This window comes from Pteropus medius, unplaced genomic scaffold (genome assembly GCF_902729225.1).
Source record: "Pteropus medius unplaced genomic scaffold, Ma_sr-lr_union100, whole genome shotgun sequence".
NCBI classification, from domain to species: domain Eukaryota; kingdom Metazoa; phylum Chordata; class Mammalia; order Chiroptera; family Pteropodidae; genus Pteropus; species Pteropus medius.
The window spans coordinates 3,073,376-3,091,997 of NW_024350924.1; the positions used below are offsets into that span (position 1 = coordinate 3,073,376).

The window sequence follows — 18,622 nt, forward strand, 5'->3', positions numbered from 1 at the left end:
ACGCCATGTGACAGACACATCGTAAAGAGCAACTGCTGGCCTTTCTTTCCTTCCTTCCTTCCTTCCTTGCTTCTTTCCTCCTCCCTCCTTTCCTCTCCTCCTCCTTCCTCCCTCCCTCCCTCCCTCTCCCTCCTCCTCTCCTCCTCCTTCTTCCTTCCTTCCTTCCTTCCTTCCTTCCTTCCTTCCTTCCTTCCTTCCTTCCTTTCCTTCCTTCTTCCTTCCTTCTCTTCCTTCTTTCCCTTCTTTCTTTCTTATGGTGACATTGGTTGACGAGATCCAGTAAGTTTCAGGTATATAATTTAGCAGTAAGGCATATATATATTGCATGTGTTGACCATTATTATTAAATGCTTACTAGGTGCTAGGCACTGTTCTAAGCACGTACTGAATATTAGGCTGAGATTTATGAAACTGCTGATATTTGAGCGTCTTGGAACAACCAAAGCACTGATCCTATGGTTCGACCATCGAATCTGCACAACAAACCCACATGAGGAAGGCGTTGTCATCATCCTCATTTTAGAGACTGCAAAACCGAGGCAAAGAGAGGTTAAGTAACTTGCTCGGGGTCACATAGCTGTGATAAAGTCAGGATTCAGACCTGGACAGTCTGGCCCCAGGGCCTGAGCATCGATCACCACACTTACCTGCTTCCCAGGTAGGAGGGACCTGTGCGCTGCCCCCCGCACCCCCCGAGTTGGAATCCCTCTGGAGGACCTTGCCCGGATAGCAAACCCTTTCTGCCCACCTGAGTCTGGATCTCAACCCTTATTCAATATGCATCTCAATAGGTCGAGACCACAGTGGTTTTAAATCCCAGGAATAAACCTCAGGGTTGGCCAGAAACAGAGCCAGAGTGTAGGCTGAGACACAGACTGTTGGTCACCCAGGCTGCTAAGTTTCCTAATGCTCCGAGCAGTGCTCCTAGCTGTTTTGACCGATGACCTGAGGCTCCTGAAAGCCACTGGAACATCAAAAGAAATCCAGATGTGTCCCTAAATTATATTTTCTAAAGTAGAAGATGGCGCATTTTTAAACGATTTCAAAGAGGGTTGATATGAAAACGTACCTCCGATTAACCAGAAGGTCCGCTCGCCCGGCCCGCAGCCCCCCGGGCGCTGCAGTTAGCTGGGCCTCAGAGTGGTAGAGAGACCAGCTCCGAGTCAGCGGCCCTGGGGCCTGAGAGATGGTGGCAGGTGGCGGGAAGCGGGGGGCTGGTCTTCGCTGCAGCACCCCTCTTTGGACAGCGCTTACCTGCAGGTTTTCCCTGGTTCTTCGGTTGGAGGAGAGAAGCATCTGCCGAAGACGCCAACCAGCGTCTTTGACATCCTGAGACCCATCTCGCTGCATGTCTCGCCCATCCAGGGACACACAGGCGCAATACAGAACTAGTGTGGCCGTGTCCCTTTGCTCTCCCACAGATCACTTCTCTTTTGTTTCTCTGAGCTCAAGGCCGGGAGGCAGACTAGGTGAAAAGACAGAACCAGCAGACCTTCAGGCCCTCCCTCCTTTCAGCACCGTGATGGGGCTACTTGCTAGTGACGAGTTGAGTTGATGTGTTCGTGGGACTCTGTGCACGTGTGTGTTTAGTGAACGAGATGCCATCGTGTAAGGCTCAGTGGGTCGCCTCCCCTGGAAGCTTTCCAAATTAGCTCTATTGGACCCCAACCCCTCCCTCGGTTCTGTATGATGTGTGTGTATGTGACGCGTGTGTGTACACACGTGCTGACATGGCTCACATGAATCTGTGGGTCCTGCCAGCTCTCCCCAGAGAGCGTCTGGGCCTTCTGTTGCCCTGACACCCCCACAGCCCATGCCTGGTACAGAGTAGATAACAGCTGACTGTTGCCAGGTGCCACGTCTTGTGCCCAGGAGACGCAGATCCCCTGGGCTTGTTGGCAGATTGGGCACATGTTGGGGAGCATCTGGGATGTCATGTTATGGGGGCCGAGCAGTGTGGCTCGGGGTCTTGTGGAGCCTCCCAGCTTTCAGGGCTTGGTCCAGGGGTGCTGGGCGACCATCAAGGCACTGGTGACTGGGGCTAGTTTGACACCATTTGGCGGACAGGCAGGGCTGTGCCAACAGCATTACTAACAGGACTAGGTCGTTGGCACAGCTCTCGGCAGGGATCACTCGTCTGTGTCCAGACATGGTTTTAATTCTCCTGCTAAACGCCCTGTCACTTGGAAACGAGATTGTGTCTGCAGTGAGGCCTGAGACAGCGAGTTAATTTATCATCTGAAATCTTTAGCGAGATCTATTCTATCCTTTATGATCCTCCTAGCTACACTTTCCTGAACTGCTAATTTCTCCCCTGTTCCTTCCAATTAGCTGTAGATTAATGGCCATGCTGGTCAGACCCCCTCTCCCTGGAGAGCTTCCAAGCTCTGCTTCCCTGGAGCTGCCCAGTCTGTGGCGTCAGCATCTGGCTCGGACGTGGAGAAGCCTGTGCCCGGGGTCTGTGCCTGTGGGGGGGCCCTCCATCTGGGCAGCTGCTCTGTGGGTGGGTGGGGTTGTGAACAGGTGTCCCCAGAGTATGTCACGAGGTGAGTGTGTCTGTCTGCCTATGACTTGACATGTGGATTCCCGAGAGGCAGTACAGTGCCTGTCTGCCTGCCTGTCTGTCTGTCTGTCTGTCTGTCTCTCGGTCCAGCCTTGTGAGTGGGAGGTGTTGATGTACATCTGGATCCTCCCTTAGCATTTCAGGTCAGGGGAGTCAAGGAGAGGAAGGCCGGTCTGAGTGGGCAGTGTGTGGTAGGTCACACGCATGAGCCAGAACATTCCTGGAGGAGTACAGGGACTGGTGACAGTCCGAGATGATCGGAGATGTAGACGGGACTGTAGGACCTGGCTGCCAGCCCTCCTTTACCCTAGCACCGTGCTCCAGATACCCACTGACATTTCTCTCTCCTCCCCAGGTGCCTACCTGGTGCCCTACCTGGTGCTGCTGATCATCATTGGGATCCCACTTTTCTTCCTGGAGCTGGCTGTGGGCCAGAGGATCCGCCGTGGCAGCATTGGCGTGTGGCACTATGTGTGTCCCCGTCTGGGGGGCATCGGCTTCTCCAGCTGTATAGTGAGTTGCGGGCTAGCAGCGGGCACTCACCGGGAGGGAGGGAGGCCGTTCCTGGGTACAGGGATTATAGACCAGAGTTCTCGAGTGGGTCAAGGGCAGGGAGGGGGACCCTCGATGTGCGAATTGCTTCCAGCTGCTGTCTCAAGGCCACATATTTCCTAAACTGAAAGTTGGCTCCACAGCCTGAAGCAGGATATATTGGGATTTTTACTAAGTTGCAAAGGCCGGGACGTACTCACAAGGGGGTGCCTGGGACATCTCGGCTGGAGTTCTCTGGGGACACGTGAACCACCGCAGGTACCTTTCTCTGCATACCAGCCTATCCACTCCCTGTGAAGAAGGCGCTTCCTCTTTCTTTGGTGAAGCGGTATTTTAATTGGGCAAGTGGGTGGCATGAGAAGAGGCAGCCCTGGGATCTCCTTGCCATTTTGCTGTTCATGAGCAGAGTTGGAGAAGGACTCAGACAAGAGCCAACCCAGGAGGGGTGAGGCTTTGGAACCGTGGATGATGGGGAGACCTGACTGGCCTGGATGGGGAGCTCTGTGAGGGCTCCAGGCTCATCCACGGGGCCTTGCTTAGTGCTCTAAGTGAGGACACTGAGCCTCCCTTAAGGGAAAAGCCTGCAGGCGCCCACACTTACACTTGTAATAAAAACTAGAATCTGCTTCTGGAAGGGACTGAGGGTTCTGTCAGGCCTGGCAGCAGGGCCAGTCTAAACCTGCCTGAAGCGGAGACGGGGGAGGGTCTGTGCAGCCCCCTCTCACGCCAGCATCGCCTCTGCACAGCGGACACAGCCGAATACAGCCCGCTGTGCTGGGGCCGGCCCTGAGGGTGCGGGGGGTCTCCCCCTTGCACTGAAAACACCCAGGTAAAGGAAGTGGGTGTCTATTTTTCTCTCTATCCACTGTAAAGTGTGCTGTAGGAGTGTCTGCTCCTGCACGTCAGGGCTCAGGTGAAATCGATGAAGGGAGGGCCCTCAGCTGTCACGCCGACCATCAGTGTCCCTGATGTATAATATAGCCAGGCCGCTGGAGATAGAAGGGGCTTGGCCGCATCCAGAGTGGATGCGGCAGATTCCTGCACATGAAAGCATTGTTCTCAAAGAAACCCCTTGATCCTCAGCCAGAATCTATGCACCCCTATTTTAAGTACAATTCTGCCAAGGTCAGTTACTATGCTTCCAAGAAATGAGAAGTGACTTCTTTCTAGAGATGAAAAATGAGAACTGATGTCTTTCAAGAAGCCAGCTGCAGACAGTACCAAAGGGAGTGTAGTGTCCTGAGAGAAGGGTGGACACAGGAAACCAATAAGGAGCATCCAGAAAACCTCAGAAAAACACAGCAGTCTGGGGCAGTTGACTACAGAGTCCAAAGCTGTGCATGTTGCCATTGCCCCTGGGGCAGCTCCGGAATTGTGATCCTGAGTCATCAGGAAATGACAGGGAAGTGCTTTAAGCATCTTAGAAGAATTTCAAACCCGGAAAGGATTAACATTTTCAGAGTTTATTGCTTAAAGGAGAGAACTTCAATATCTGAAACATTCCGTGGATTCTCTGAATACCAGATGAATGGAGAATGAGGAGGGGGCCTCAGCTGCCCACTTCCCATCCCTCCTCCTCCTCCTTCAAGGCTGCGTGCGGCTGTGTGCAGTCCACCCCAGCCGTGGGCCTTGGGTGGGCATGAGGTGTGGGGTGGACTTACCTGCAGCCTCCATGACCCCCCTGCCCATGGATCTTCAACCTTAGGTCTGCCTCTTTGTCGGGCTGTATTATAATGTGATCATCGGGTGGAGCATCTTCTACTTCTTCAAGTCCTTCCAGTACCCACTGCCCTGGAGTGAATGTCCTATCAGAAGGAATAGGACAGTGGCAGGTAAGTATGGGACCCCCTGGATACGACCAGCTGGGAACCCCAGTCAGCCCTGTCCCAGCAAGGAGTCAGATGAGCCTAAGAAGCTTCGGTGTAGATTTGGGATTTTATTAATTTGCTGTGTCACCTTGAATAAGACACCTATCCTCTCTGATCCTCATTCCCCCTTCTGATGTCCTCTTGCCAGCCTATCCCACAGAGTTCTTATGGGGATTGAATGAACTTGTGGGTGTAGGTAAAGCCCTGGAAATTGTGTCTTTTCTTTATCTGTTACCAACTATCCTGTGCTATGCTGATACCATCCTCCCTGGAAACAGCCTTAATCGGCATGCCAGATCTGTAAGGGGCTGGATGATTTATCCTACCTCACAGATAGGCAAACCGAGACCTAGAAGCAACTTTCCCATGGTCACACCACTGATTTAACGGAGGGATGGGAGCCCACGTCTCCACCTCCCAGCTCAGGACCTTCTCAAGGAACTAGAGGCCAGTTCTGCCTAACCCTTCCTGCCTTCCGTGGATAGACGGGGGCGAGGGGTGACATGAGTGGGAACTCAGCCCAATCACTGTGTCCTGAAGCCTCTCAGGCCCCATTGGGAGCCCAAGAGTCCTCAGGGTCTACCAGGTCCTGATTAACCTAGAACAGGCACAGCCCCTCCCTGCTGCCCACACTCAGCTGCCCCTCAGGAGAGGAGGTGGCCCCACAGCCGCGCCACTGAGGCCTTGTGGTCTTCGCTGCTGTTGCAGTGGTGGAGGCAGAGTGTGAAAAGAGCTCAGCCACTACCTACTTCTGGTACCGAGAGGCCTTGGACATCTCCAACTCCATCTCAGAGAGTGGGGGCCTCAATTGGAAGATGACCCTGTGCCTCCTTGTGGCCTGGACCATTGTGGGCATGGCCGTCGTCAAGGGCATCCAGTCCTCGGGGAAGGTGAGTCCGGAGGGGCACTTAGACCACACTGTCTGAGAAAGGTATGGAGAGCAGGGGGCTGAGAATTCTGGGTCATCTCATGCAGGATCCCGTGGGGAGGCTCGGCCTCTGGATGGCTCAGGTGACCATACAGGCCCTCTGAGGAAGCGATGGGAATGCCATTGCTATAGTATTGTTCCCAGTGGACAGCCCACCAAGAATGGGCTTGTGGAAAATCATGGCTTTGACTCCTAGCCTTCTGTGCTCAGATAACTCATGCCTGCTCTGCAAACTAAAGTGGGAACTAGGGGTATTAACTCAGGGACATTTGTCTAGATCCCAATCCTTCAGGATCCTAAGCAAAAGCCTTAGAAGAGCCTGCTCAGCAGTTTTGGTGAAAACCTGCAGTGTCTACAGCAAGCAGGCTCTGCGCGCAGGTGGGTGCCGTGAGTGAAAGGGCCTCCGAGGGCGGCTCCTACAGCTTCTGCAGGTGCAGACCAGCCGCGCCCCACACACCTTCTCCCTATAGTTCAAATCCCCTTCAAATAAGGGCCCTTCCTTCTTTGTCACATGTCAGTATTCATGGACTGACTGCCAGGGCTGGAAAGGACGCTAGAGATCCTGTAGCCCAATTCACTCATTCTATAGATGAGAACACTGAGGCCCAGAGATGGGAAAGCATCTCGCCTGAGATCACACAGCCGGTCGCTCCCAGAGCTGGAACTAGAGTCCTGGCTGTCTGTCTGAGGCTCCAGGTTCTTTACCAGACTTGGTGAGCGAGGAAGCTAAGCCTTGGAAAGGTAGCATGGTCTCAGCCACACCTCTTCCCTCTCTAAAGGCCAAAACTGTAGCTCACACATCGTGGCACTTATCAGGCACTGCCACATATATGAACACATTCGGTCCATGACAACATTGGAAGTTAAGAGTTCTTATACCCCTTTTATAGATGAGGAGATGGAGGCACACTGAGGCTAGGTAAATGGCCCAAGGTCATGTGTCGATAAGTGGTAGAGCCAGGATCGAAACTCAGGCAGTCCAGCTGCAGACATGCACGCTGTTAACCTTCGCACCATCCTGCCTGAGCAGCCCTCCTGATTTCTTTCATTGCAGCAAACATCATGTGAGCATCTTCTTTGCATGAGGCTCTGTGCCAGGCACATGGGGATATGGAAATATGTAAGAAACACATGCTAGAAAATAGCACAGTATTTATAATCATAAGAGGACCTTCTTCTGATGTTATTGCTTGGGAGCCATGTCTATAATCTCCCGGATGCCTTCTGTCAAAGGCGCTCTAAGGACAGGGGAGATCCTCAGGGGGTCCACTGGGGCCAGGGACAGAAAAGCAGGCACGAGACATGAAAAAATGAGGAGGGGAGAGCAAAGGGCCCCTTGTCCCCTCGGCGGCTCTTGGGGGTGGGGAGGCCTCAGCCCCAGCCCCACCAGCCCTTGCAAGGAGCAAATCAGCCCCAGGCTCGGCCATGCTGACTCCAGCTTTTCTGTGCTCCTGTTTCTGCCTTGGCTCAAGGCCAGACATACGGTGGGGTTGGCCACGTGCCCAGGGGTCCCAGGGCTCTGCTCTGTGCAGCCATCAGAGGAGGCTCATGTGCCCCAGCTGTGAGCAGGGGTGGGGCGCCAGCTGCAGGAAGGGCTCTGTGCCACAGTGGATCCCTGTCCTCTGCAGGTGATGTATTTCAGCTCCCTCTTTCCCTATGTGGTGCTGGCCTGCTTCCTGGTCCGGGGGCTGCTGCTTCGAGGGGCTGTTGATGGTATCCTGCACATGTTCACTCCCAAGGTAAGGGCGTAGGTGTGCCCACAACTCCATGGGCCCAATCAGCTTCATGCAGTGTAACACTCACAGAGGATCTGCTGTGTGTCGGGCATTGTGTCAAGCCCTGGAAGGATGCACGGATGTTGGGGTATGGGCCCTGCCCTTGGGGTTTAAGGAGAAGTACATTACGTCAGTTTGGGAGGAGGTGATATATGAATCGAGCTTTAGAGAGCAGATGGGATTTCGATGAGCGGCAAGAGGACATTGCAGTCAAAGGAACCACATGAGCAAGAGTGTGGAAAAGTACCGGGCATGCTGGTGGTAATGGTGGTTAGTCATTGGTGGTTAGCCCATGGTGGTTTGGCTGGGGCATGGGGACAGGGAGTGGTGGGGGTTTCATTGGGTGGGTCTGTGACAGCAGGAACCAAGAAGATGCCTAAGAGAAGAAGCTCCCCCAGGAATCCCAGCTTGTACCCAAATCAGGGGACCAGTGTTACTGTTTTATTTAATAGACCAGGTGGACAGTGATTTTACCCTCAGCCAATTCATCTGCATCTCCTCTCCTTTAACGGGACATGTTTCATGGGGCTGCAGCAGGCACAGTGGTCTCTGCCCACCGTGTCGCCTTGCCTCCCTGTTCCCCTTCAGACCACTGAACACAGCTGGCATGAGTCAGTCCACTAGGGAGTAAGAGATTTGCAAATGCAGGTTGGGATGCCCTTCAAAGTGCCCCAAGCGATGTAATTAGCGACCCTGCTGGGCAGCCTGCGAAGTCCACCTCCTAATGCCAATTGACCAATCAGCGACCAGCAGGGGGGCCTGGTGAGATCCCAGTCACAGGCGTGGGTCAGAACCCTGCCAGTCTGAGGCCCTCAACTTAGGCACTCGAAGTGTCATATCACACACATGCAAACATACACTAGAAGTTACACAGAAAATTCATACAGATGACACAGGGAGAAAAATCCAGATCCAGTGCAGTTTGAAATCCCCGTTTCCCCCCAACTCCCCTGCTCTTCCACTGTGAACAGCTTCTGGTGTTTGGGGCGGGGGCGGCAATGCTCAGGACACACACCACTAGGTATTCACCAGACGCATAACCTGGCCCTTGGCATTCTGGGAAATAACATCTGAGGTTTCTATGGGAACAACCATGGAGGTCCACTTTATGAAGCACTTAGTGAATCTCCAGAGGCATGAGTGTGACTCCCGAGTCATGTGACTGGCATAGGGTTGTGAACACACAGTATCTGACAAAGAAGAAAAAAACGCAAACCTGATTTCTTTGGGTTGGCAGGCGGGGGCGGGGCGTGCGGTGGGGGTGGGGATGGCCACGAGAAGAGAGCCAACTGTTTTTATGAATTACTTCAACTGTATCTCTAGACTCATGATCAGTCTAATGTGTTCACGTGAGTCTTTTAGTTATACTTTACTGAGCTTTATGAGGAATTTATATACCCTGGAGATGTCCATAAATGTGGAGATTCACACAGGTCTCCAGATGAGCCCCATGCAGGTGTTAAGAAAGCCCTGTGTGTAACTCTGAGAACAAGTAAAACCAATTCGTGAGATTAGCTGCTGGCCCCTGCACCCACAACACTGCTCACCTTTTGATTCAGACACTCTTTAAAACATCTTTTTAATTATGAAATATCTCAGGAATATAAAGACACATATATAATAATATAATAAACATTCTTAAGAAATAAAGTATTACGGATGCCATAGAAGTGCCTGTGCAGCCCACCATGATCTTATTCCCTTCTTCTCCAAAGATACTCATGTTCCCGAATTGGGGATTTATCTTGCTAATATCATTTAAAAAAATCTGTAGCTTACGTACGTCCATAAGCAACATATAGCATCTGTGCCCACTTTTAAACTTTACATGAATGGCTTCATATTATATGTAACCTTTGGTGACTTGCTTTTATTTTCGCTCAACACTGTTTTTTTGAGATTTATCTATAATGATATATGTAGCTCCGGTGCATCCATTTTTCATTGCTGTATAGTAGTCCACTGTAGCACTAAACTGAAATTGATTTATTCATCCTGTAGTTGATGATCATTTGTTTCCAGTTTTCAGCATGGCTAATAATGCTACAATAGACATTATTACACAGATCTTTATGAGCACAGGTGTATACGTTTAGGAGTGGAATTGCTGTCTCAAAGAATATGTCCATTTTCAGTTTTACTAGATGTTGGCCATATTGCTCTCTAATGTGGCGGTTGCGCCTATTAACACTCCCACCAGTTTCGTATGAGAGTCCCAGTGGCTTCACATTTGCTAGGCTTCAATTTTTGCCAGATGGATGTAAATGGCTGATGCTCATTTTGAGCAACAGGGGGCGCTCCTTTCCAAAACCTTTTCCTGGATGTTCAGGAAATAGTGTGATTCCACTCTAGCATTTGCAGAGGCCAGAGTTTCATGAGGTGAAGCTTAAATAAATCCAGAAGGTGCTAGAGGAGCCAGGTCACCAAGAACCAGCAGGTATGGCCCCTGACCCACCTAGCTCTTGTGACTTTTAGTCTGGATAGAGCCTGTGGGGCCCATCTTGAGACCTTGCCCACTGGAACAGTTCTATGGGGCAGCTCCTGCCCTTGACCCTGGAGGGATGCGTTGAGCAGGGAAGGGCCTCAGAGGCCAAACTCCTCCATCAAGAATCCTTTTCACAGCCTGAGCCACTGTTTGTTTGAGGTAGGTCAGGTCAGCCACGATGGCTGGGGTGAGGTTCCGCTGTAAAAAACCCTCCAAGTCATCTGCAAAAAAGAGACCCACTCCCAGGAACATTTGTCCGACAGTCCATCCACGGCAGAACTGCGGCCGTTCCGACCCAGGATGCTGAGACAGGAGGAACCCGGGAACCAGTTCACGTTCCTGCCGTAGAATGTTGCTGCAGAGTGCCAGGGCTGTTGCACACAGCTGCCCAGGCTGTGCACTGCTCCGTTCATAGCGACCACAGAGTAAATGACAGGCGTCATGCCACTTGGCAGCCGTGGCAGAGCCCAGGAAGATGTTTGGCTGGGGCAGCTCAGAATCCATTTGAAAGAAGCATAAGCTTCCATGGATTTGCTGAATGACCCCGAAAATTCTCTCTTCTGTAAAGTCTTTCAGCATCAGAAATAGTCCAAGCCGTAGGACCTGGACTTCCAGTCCATGCCTTTAAGCAGTTACTGAGTGTGACAAATGCAATGTGGCCAGGAGACCGTGATGACCTACTAGCATCTTTGATGGGACAGTAACTCATGTTAATGGCCAATAAACTTGAATTCCTTAGGCCACTTCTCTCCTGATTACTTTCTTTCTATTCAGTTAAAGACTAAGTCAGTGTGGGGTACCACACAATTAACGACATTATTTTCTCAATTGAAAGTAATGGATTAGGGTAGATTATGTTGGAATAGTGAACAAAATTACAAGTGTTCATGTCCTTTAGCCCAATTATTCCACTTCTTGTATTTGTCCTATGGATGTACTACTCACCCTCGAGCAACATGATCTATGCACAATATCGGTCATTACAGCATTTTGTGTTAGTAGCAAAAGACTGAAAACAACCCAAATGACCATTATGCATTTATTCCATTATTCGACAGTGGTTCATTGAATGTCTGCTATGTTCTGAGCACGGTCGTAGGTCCTGGGATCCAGCAGTGAACAGAGATAACAAACTTCCAGGTCCTCACGGAGCTTGCATTTTAGTGGCGGGAGACAGTGTAATAAAGGAGTTGTCGGATGGTGTTGCTAAGGAGAGAAGTAAAGCAGAGAAGGAAGGATTAGGGGCGCAGGGAAGAGGGGTTGCTTTGGAACGCATGCTCGAGGGAGGCCTTTCTGAGAAAGTGACATTGGAGTGAAGACCAGGGGAGGTGAGGGAGCGGGTCATGGGGATATTTGGAGGTAGCATAGTCCATTCCACACAGAGGGAGCGATAACCAAAAGGCCTTGAGATTGGACATGTCTGGCGCATTCAAAGAGGCTTGTGTGGCTGGAACGGCACGGGAGAGAGGTAGGTTATGAGGGCAGTGGGGTAGTGGGAAGCCACATCATGAAGATTTCGCAGGCCAGGCGAGGACTTTGGTGTCTACTCCGGGTGAAATGGGAGCCATTGGAGAGTTCTGAGTAGATGATCTAACTCCATCTTTGAAGGATCACTCTGGCTGCCATAGAGAATCTGAGGGTCCAAGGAATAAACAAGGAGACTCACTAGAAGGCTCCATCCAGATGCTAATATTCATTCTAGATGAGAGGTGACTGCAGCTGGAGCCCAGGTAATGGTAATGGGGGTGATGAGAAGTGGTCATATGGAGGATTTATTGAGGAAGGAAAGCCAATGGGATTTGCTCTTGGATTGAATATGAGGTGTGAGAGAAAGAATGGGGTCAAGGGTGTCTCCAAGGCTTGTTGCCTGAGCAACTGGGAGGATGGAGTTGACATTTATGGAGATGGAGGAAGACAGTAGGAGGAGCAGGTTTGGTGGGGAACCCCAAGAGTACCGTTTGGGGCATGGCAGGTCTGAATGTCTAAGTATCCAGGTGGAGATGTTGAGTAGGTAGTTGGATGAGTCTGGAGGTTGGGTGAAGTATAAATTTGGCAGGCAGAGAATTTAAAGTTGTGTACTGGTTACAGCCGCCTGGAAAATGGATGTAGACAGAGAAGAGATCTGAGCACTGAGCACTGGGGTCCCGGTGTTTAGAGATTAGGGAAGAGATAGCCAGTAAAGGGAGAAGGAGGAGGAGGAGGGTGGAGGGAAATGTTCATCCCAGACGCAAAGAGAAGAAAATACTTTAAGAAGGAAGGAATGGTCAGCCATGTCCAAAACTGCCAAGAAGTGAGGACTGAGAAATGGCCAATGAACTTAGCAACAGAGGGGTCACTGATGACTTTGGTGGAGTGCTGGGGACAAAGTCTAATAGTAACAAGTTCAAGGGAAAATGGGAGGTAAGAAATTAAGGACAAGTAATAGACTACACTTATTTTCAGAAGTTTTGCTGCAAAGGGGAGCAGAGAAATGAGAAATGGGGTGTTAACTGGACAGGACCATGGGATCAAAGGTGTTATTTCAGAATTTTATATGACGATAAAAATAATCCATCATACACTGCTGGTGGGAATGTAAAATGATGCAGCTGCTTTGGAAAAGCAATCTGGCAGTTCCTCAAAAGGTTAGACAGAGCTAGCATATGACCCAGCAATTCCACTCCTGGGCACATATCCAAGAGAACTGAAAACATATGTCCACACGAAACTTGTACACAAATGTTCATAGCAGTATTCTTCTCAATAGCCAAAAAGTAGAAGCAACTCAAAAGTCCATCAGCAGATGAACGGAAAAATAAAGGGTAGTATATCCATACAACGGAATTATTATCCGGCCATAAAAAGGAATGACATACTGATACACACTACAACATGGGTGAACCCTGAAAACATTAAGCTAAGCGAAAGAAGCCAGTCACAAAACACCACATATTGTATGATCCCATTTCCATGAAATGTCCAGAATAGGCAAATCTGTAGAGATAGAAAACAGGTTAGTGGTCGTTCAGGGCTAGGTTTGTGGGGAAGTTGGGAGGGAAATGGGTAGTGACTGTTAATGGATACGGGCTTTCTTTTCGGGGTGATGATGATGTTCTAAAATTGATTGTGGTAATGGCTGCTAAATGTTCTAGGATCGATGGTGGTAATGACTGCTAAATCGTGTTCCGAGATTCAATTTCCAGTGTATTTCCAGCAAGCAGTTCTTGGAACACCAGCTGGGCATCCAAGAATTCAACTCCATTCAACTCAATCCTTACACTGTCTACCCGGAGATAGCATCAAATTCCACAAGGTTTAGTGCTACAAGAATGCCCGTCTCCCCCCAGATGCCAGACACAAATTCAGGTTGTTACCCTTGCTTCTGACCAACTGGTTCCAGCAAACCCCTCCTTGAGTTCGATTAATTTGCTAGAAAGGCTCTCAGGGAGACATCTTACTAAATCACCAATTTATTATAAGTGGATATAAGTCAGGAGCAACCGGATGGAAGAGATGCGTAGGACAGGTATGGGGAAAGGGCACAGAATCCCATGCCCTCCAGGCACGCCACTGTCCCGGCCTATCTACCCGTTCGCCAACCTGGAAGCTCTCTGACCTGTCCTTTTGGGTTTTTAAGGAGGCTTCCTTACAGAGCCATGACTGATTACATCATTGGCTACTGGCGATTGATTCAACCTGTAGCTCCTCTCCAGAAGTCACGGGGCTGGGACCGAAAGTTCCAACCCCTCTCATCAGTTGTTGGTTTTCCTTACAACTAGCCCCTATCTTTACGTGCTTCCAAAACTCATCTCGTTCACATAACAAAAGACACCGTTATCACTCTCAACACTTAGGAAATTCCAAGGGTTTTAGGACCCCTGAGCAAGGAACTGTGGATGAGGAGCAAATATCTTAGAAATCACAATATCACAGCTGCACAGCTCTGCAATATACGAAAAACCACTGAATTGTACACTTAAAAAATTCACTTAAGAAGGGGCAATCGATACTATCATAGAGGACGGAACCAAAGTCTTTGAATAAGCAGGCGAAATGGAATCCGGTGCCCAAGTGGAGGAGTCAGTCTTAGCGAGGAGCAGTCACTGTCCCCAAGGGAAGGGGAGGGACAGGCCTGCCTTTGGGCACAGATATTGGCATCTGAGGAGCTGTGGTTAGAAGCTTCTCCTTGCAGGAATTCTCTTCTGGTTGTGTCATTTTTCTCTGTGGAGTAAGAAGCAATGTCACCAGCTGTGATTGGGAATGATGGAGAAGGGGTCGGAGGCCTAACGAGGAGTGAGTGTGAAATAATGGAGCGAGGGGCGGGGGATGCGTGCAGCAGGCAGGGCACGCTGGAGGTCAGGGGTGAGGAGTGTGCGGTGAAGTTGGCCAACGTGGTACTTAAAACAACCATGTTTAACAATGGATGGTGCTTCCTATGTGCCAGGCACTGTCACACACACCTTATGTAGATTAACTCATTTAAACTCACACCTAGGTGTAGACCCTAGACCTAGGCCTTGCTAATACCGCCGCACATGGGGGGAACTGAAGCACAGAGAGATTAAATAACTTGTCCAAGGTCCCACCTGTCCAGAGGCCCCAGGTGTGCGTTATGTGATTTCTCCAGCTGTGGTTAGCTGCTTGAGGGCAAGCCACCGGAGGTGTAGGGTTGGATATCACCAGGGTAAGGAGCTTAGCAAGCGGTGACAATGGAGAGATGGCTGGGGAGTCAAGAATGTAAGCAGGGGAGTGACCAAAATGATGGACCATTGACTAAGATGATTAGGAAGGGAAGTCGGGATACAAACGGGGTGAGGTGCAGTGAAATGGAGGTAGGTCCCTGTGGGGTTGAAGAATTTTGAGAGTCAAGGTACTACAGGGAGTGAGCTGGAAGACGGGGTGCTTTGGTGTCCAGGATCCTTCATGCTGAGGTTAGAGTCAGAGCACAGGTAGTCTGACAAAGGCCATGGCACCACCGTAGGAGTCGGCGGAACGGAGGAGGTGAAGCGCCCAGGAGGCAGACTGTTGAAAGGGACACTGAGGTAGATACTGAAATTACCCAGAATGATGGCAGCATTTATATTGGAAAGAGAGACAGTGCACAGTGGAATGAGGGGGAGCGGCCTGGAGAAACAGGCAGCACCCTGTCCACCTCCAGACCCAAGTGTCTCAAGGGTGTGTGAGAAAACAGCCTTCTCCAGAGCAACCTGAGAGGGCGGTAGGAGAAGCCCTGGGCTCCGGGGAAGCCAGGCTTTGCTCAGCCGCCTCTGCAGAGCAGGCTCACCTGGGACCGTAGCAACGAGGGCGAAATGCCAGTGCTCGGGCCCGCCCCTGACTAATCAGAATCAAGCAAATTAGTTCGATCGCTAGATGTGATGTCCAGGTGGTATCCAGGGTCCGCCAAGCTCGCCAGGTGATTCTAATATTCAGCCAGGCCGGAGAAGCCCGGAGTCAGAGCCAGAAGGAGAGAGAACTTCCAGAGAAGAGCGTGGACGTGGGGGGCTTTGCTGGTGTGAGACTGAGTTCCGGGGGCCGGTGGGAGGGACTGAGGCTTGAGTCAGAGGAGGGGACAGGCCCAGCCACCCCAGGATGAAGTCCAGATGCAAAGGACGACCCGGGAGTCGTGGACGTTTTGTAGCAGCAGAAGTAAACGGGGCCTTGGGACTGAAGGCCCAGGGCTGCTGGTCCCTTAGGCAGATCATGGGGACAAGACTGTGAGTGGGCAGAGGGGACAGTTCTCCAGGAGCCTTGAAACTCTGTGGGTTCTCAGTTCAACATGCTGAACTGTGGGCTGTGGGCTTGGGCGGTGGCCTGAGGAGGGTGGAGGGCTCCATGGACGTCTCTGGTGTGGACAGAAGGGGAGAAAAGGGGAGGGACACACACAGAGACATACAAGGTGTGTACAGATATGTGTGTGTGTGCGTGTGTGTATTGTTGATATATGCATTACGTAGCACTAGCGGGTATGCAAAAAACTGACGTCAGGGTTACATCTCGGGAAGGGAATTGGGTGTCTGGGATACAGAGGTGAGGAAAAGGAGACCTAACTGTGCCTTTTGAGTTTCAAACGACATAACCGCATCACCTGTGAGCAGTCATGATGAAAGCCATACCGGTCGTCTGGGGTCGTCTGAGCTGTGCTGTAGCTTTGGGCATCTGCCTCTCACTTTGCCGCCTCTGGTGCCTAGACAAGCAGGTGGACCCTAGTGAGCCAGACTGGCCACAGGGTAAAGGTTGTGCGTTAACCCTAGAGAAGTGAGGTCCCTGCAGGTCCTAAAGACCCAGATGCGGAGGTTAGTGGGGGAACCGCCTGATCCCCACAGTTCGAGTACAGTTCCTGAGCAGGATGACGAGGGCAGCCCGGCCTCGTCAGCAGAGGGTGGGTGGACGCTGGAGCTGGGTGATCGGGTCCAGGCCCCAGCACACTGCTCAGCAGTCAGAGGGCAAGACCGTGGCTTCTCGGGGCCTCAGTTTCCTCAGCTGCGAGATGGGGTGAACCATGGTAGCTCCCTTGAGCATTGTCAGTGGGGCACGTGGGACTGCTCCTGCTGTGTCGAGCTGTTATTATTTTCGTCTCTCGTGAAGGTGACATTGCTCTTAGGCGATGGGAGCTGGGTGCTCCAGTGCCATCTGGTGTCTCGTAGTCTCGGCTGGCTCTGGCACGGGCAGGTACCCGGCAGTGCTAAGGAACAGGGGTGTGGTCCTGCCATGCCCCGGCTCGGGCTGGGTGCTCAGCAGCTGTTTGCTAATTCAAAAAGCATCTTCGTGCCGCTGAGTCAAATGCCATGAAACACCTTGTTCCCTGCATGAGGAAGTGACTCAGCCAGTGTGCCAAGGAAGTGACAGGAAGCCATTTCTGTGGGGGCGGGGGGAACGCACCCCAAGGTGGGTATAAGCTTGTCTTCTTACCTCTCCTCTTGTGGTCACATCTTGGTGTCCAGAAAGAACACTGAGCTTCCTAAGATCTGGCCATGGGTTCATTCTGTGTTGACACTCTGATCAAGAGGACCTTGTTGAAATCATGCACCATCACCCCAGAAATCCTGAAAGAGCCCCTTTAAGTTCAGGAAACAGTGGACATTCAGTCCTGAAGGTGCTTGACTCAACTCATTTTGAAGACGCAGGTCAGCCTTTGCCTTTCTCTGTCTGTCCCTTGACCCCGACTCATTTTTTTTCATGTGCCAGGCACTGCTCATGCAAAGACAAACAGCAGGTGGGCTCCATCTCTGAGAAGCACAAAGTGCTGAAGGGGAGAGAGACACATACACCTGTAATTCGGGTATCGACAAGAGCCATGAGAGCCCAGGACCACAACTAGCTCAGCCAGAGGCAGTCAGGAGGAGCTTCAAAGAGGTGGTGATACTTGTGCTGGGTTTTGAGATACAAATAGAAGTTCACCAGAAAGTGAGTAGCAGGAAGGACATTCCAGGCAGAGGGACTAGCCTGGGCAAAGGCCAGAGGAAGGAGAGCATGTGCCTTTGGAGAGTAGTAAGTTCACTGCAGTTAGAGCATTCAGAACATAGAATGGGAAAAGATTTTCTAGCAGGCAGTGGGGAACCAACAAAGATGTTTCAACGTGCAAATCACATGACCAGAACTATGTCCCTCTCAACCTGCCCTCTCTCATAAAATCTTTTGCTGCTTTGGAGCTCATCAAACTACCCTGAGTCCTTCCGCAAGGTCCAAGTATCTAGCCCAACGGAAGTGCCCGGGTTCCAGATTGGTAGAACTATCATGATTGACATCTGTGAGCATCAGCGAATGCCAGCATGCCTTCCAAGCATAAGTAATCCCTCCGTTCATTTCCGGGAACTTCCGAGAAGATTAAACAAACAAACAAAAAACAAACACCCAGAAGGGGGGAGGCACACAAGCCCTTTACCAGTGGGACTGTGGTTACAGCAGTCCCCCTTATCCACAAGTAAAACGTTCTGAGACTCCCAGTAAATGCCTGAAACCGCAGATGGTACCAAACTCTATGTGTACTAAGTTTTTCCTATACGTACACACACACTTCTTCACTTAAAGGAAGTACTTTATGGCTCTTTGGCATGTCCAAATTGCCAGGGTCATCAGTCTTGCACTCTGGGGACATTATTCAGTAAAATAACACAAACGCTGAGATACCACGACAGTCGATCTAATAACCGAGGTGGCTCCTAAGTGCCTAACGGGCGGGGAACATATTCAGCACAGAAACGCTGGACAAAGGGATGATTTATATCGCAAGTGGGACGGAGTGGGACGGCGTGAGATGTCATCGTGCTGCTCAGAATGGCGCATAATTTAGAACTTAGGAATGGTTCACTTCTGGAATTTTCTATTTAACATTTTCAGACTTTGGTCGACCTTAAGTCACTGAAATCATGGAAAGCGAGACCTCGGATAAGGGGGAGACTGCTGTATTTTGTTCTTTTTTTAAAAAATAATCTTCGAATTTCTATGAGGCTCCTGTTTCCTTCTCCGTAATGC

At 50.8% G+C, this 18,622-nt stretch overlaps 1 protein-coding gene across 1 annotated transcript in view; it reads left to right on the forward strand.

The window, feature by feature from the left end:
* Positions 1-18,622, forward strand: part of SLC6A17 (solute carrier family 6 member 17) — a 44,944-nt gene that overhangs the window by 15,183 nt on the left and 11,139 nt on the right. The window contains exons 3-6 of the mRNA XM_039841139.1: positions 2,919-3,076; positions 4,821-4,947; positions 5,692-5,873; positions 7,540-7,650. Coding sequence (XP_039697073.1) covers positions 2,919-3,076; positions 4,821-4,947; positions 5,692-5,873; positions 7,540-7,650 — 578 coding nt within the window. The remainder of the gene's footprint in view (positions 1-2,918; positions 3,077-4,820; positions 4,948-5,691; positions 5,874-7,539; positions 7,651-18,622) is intronic.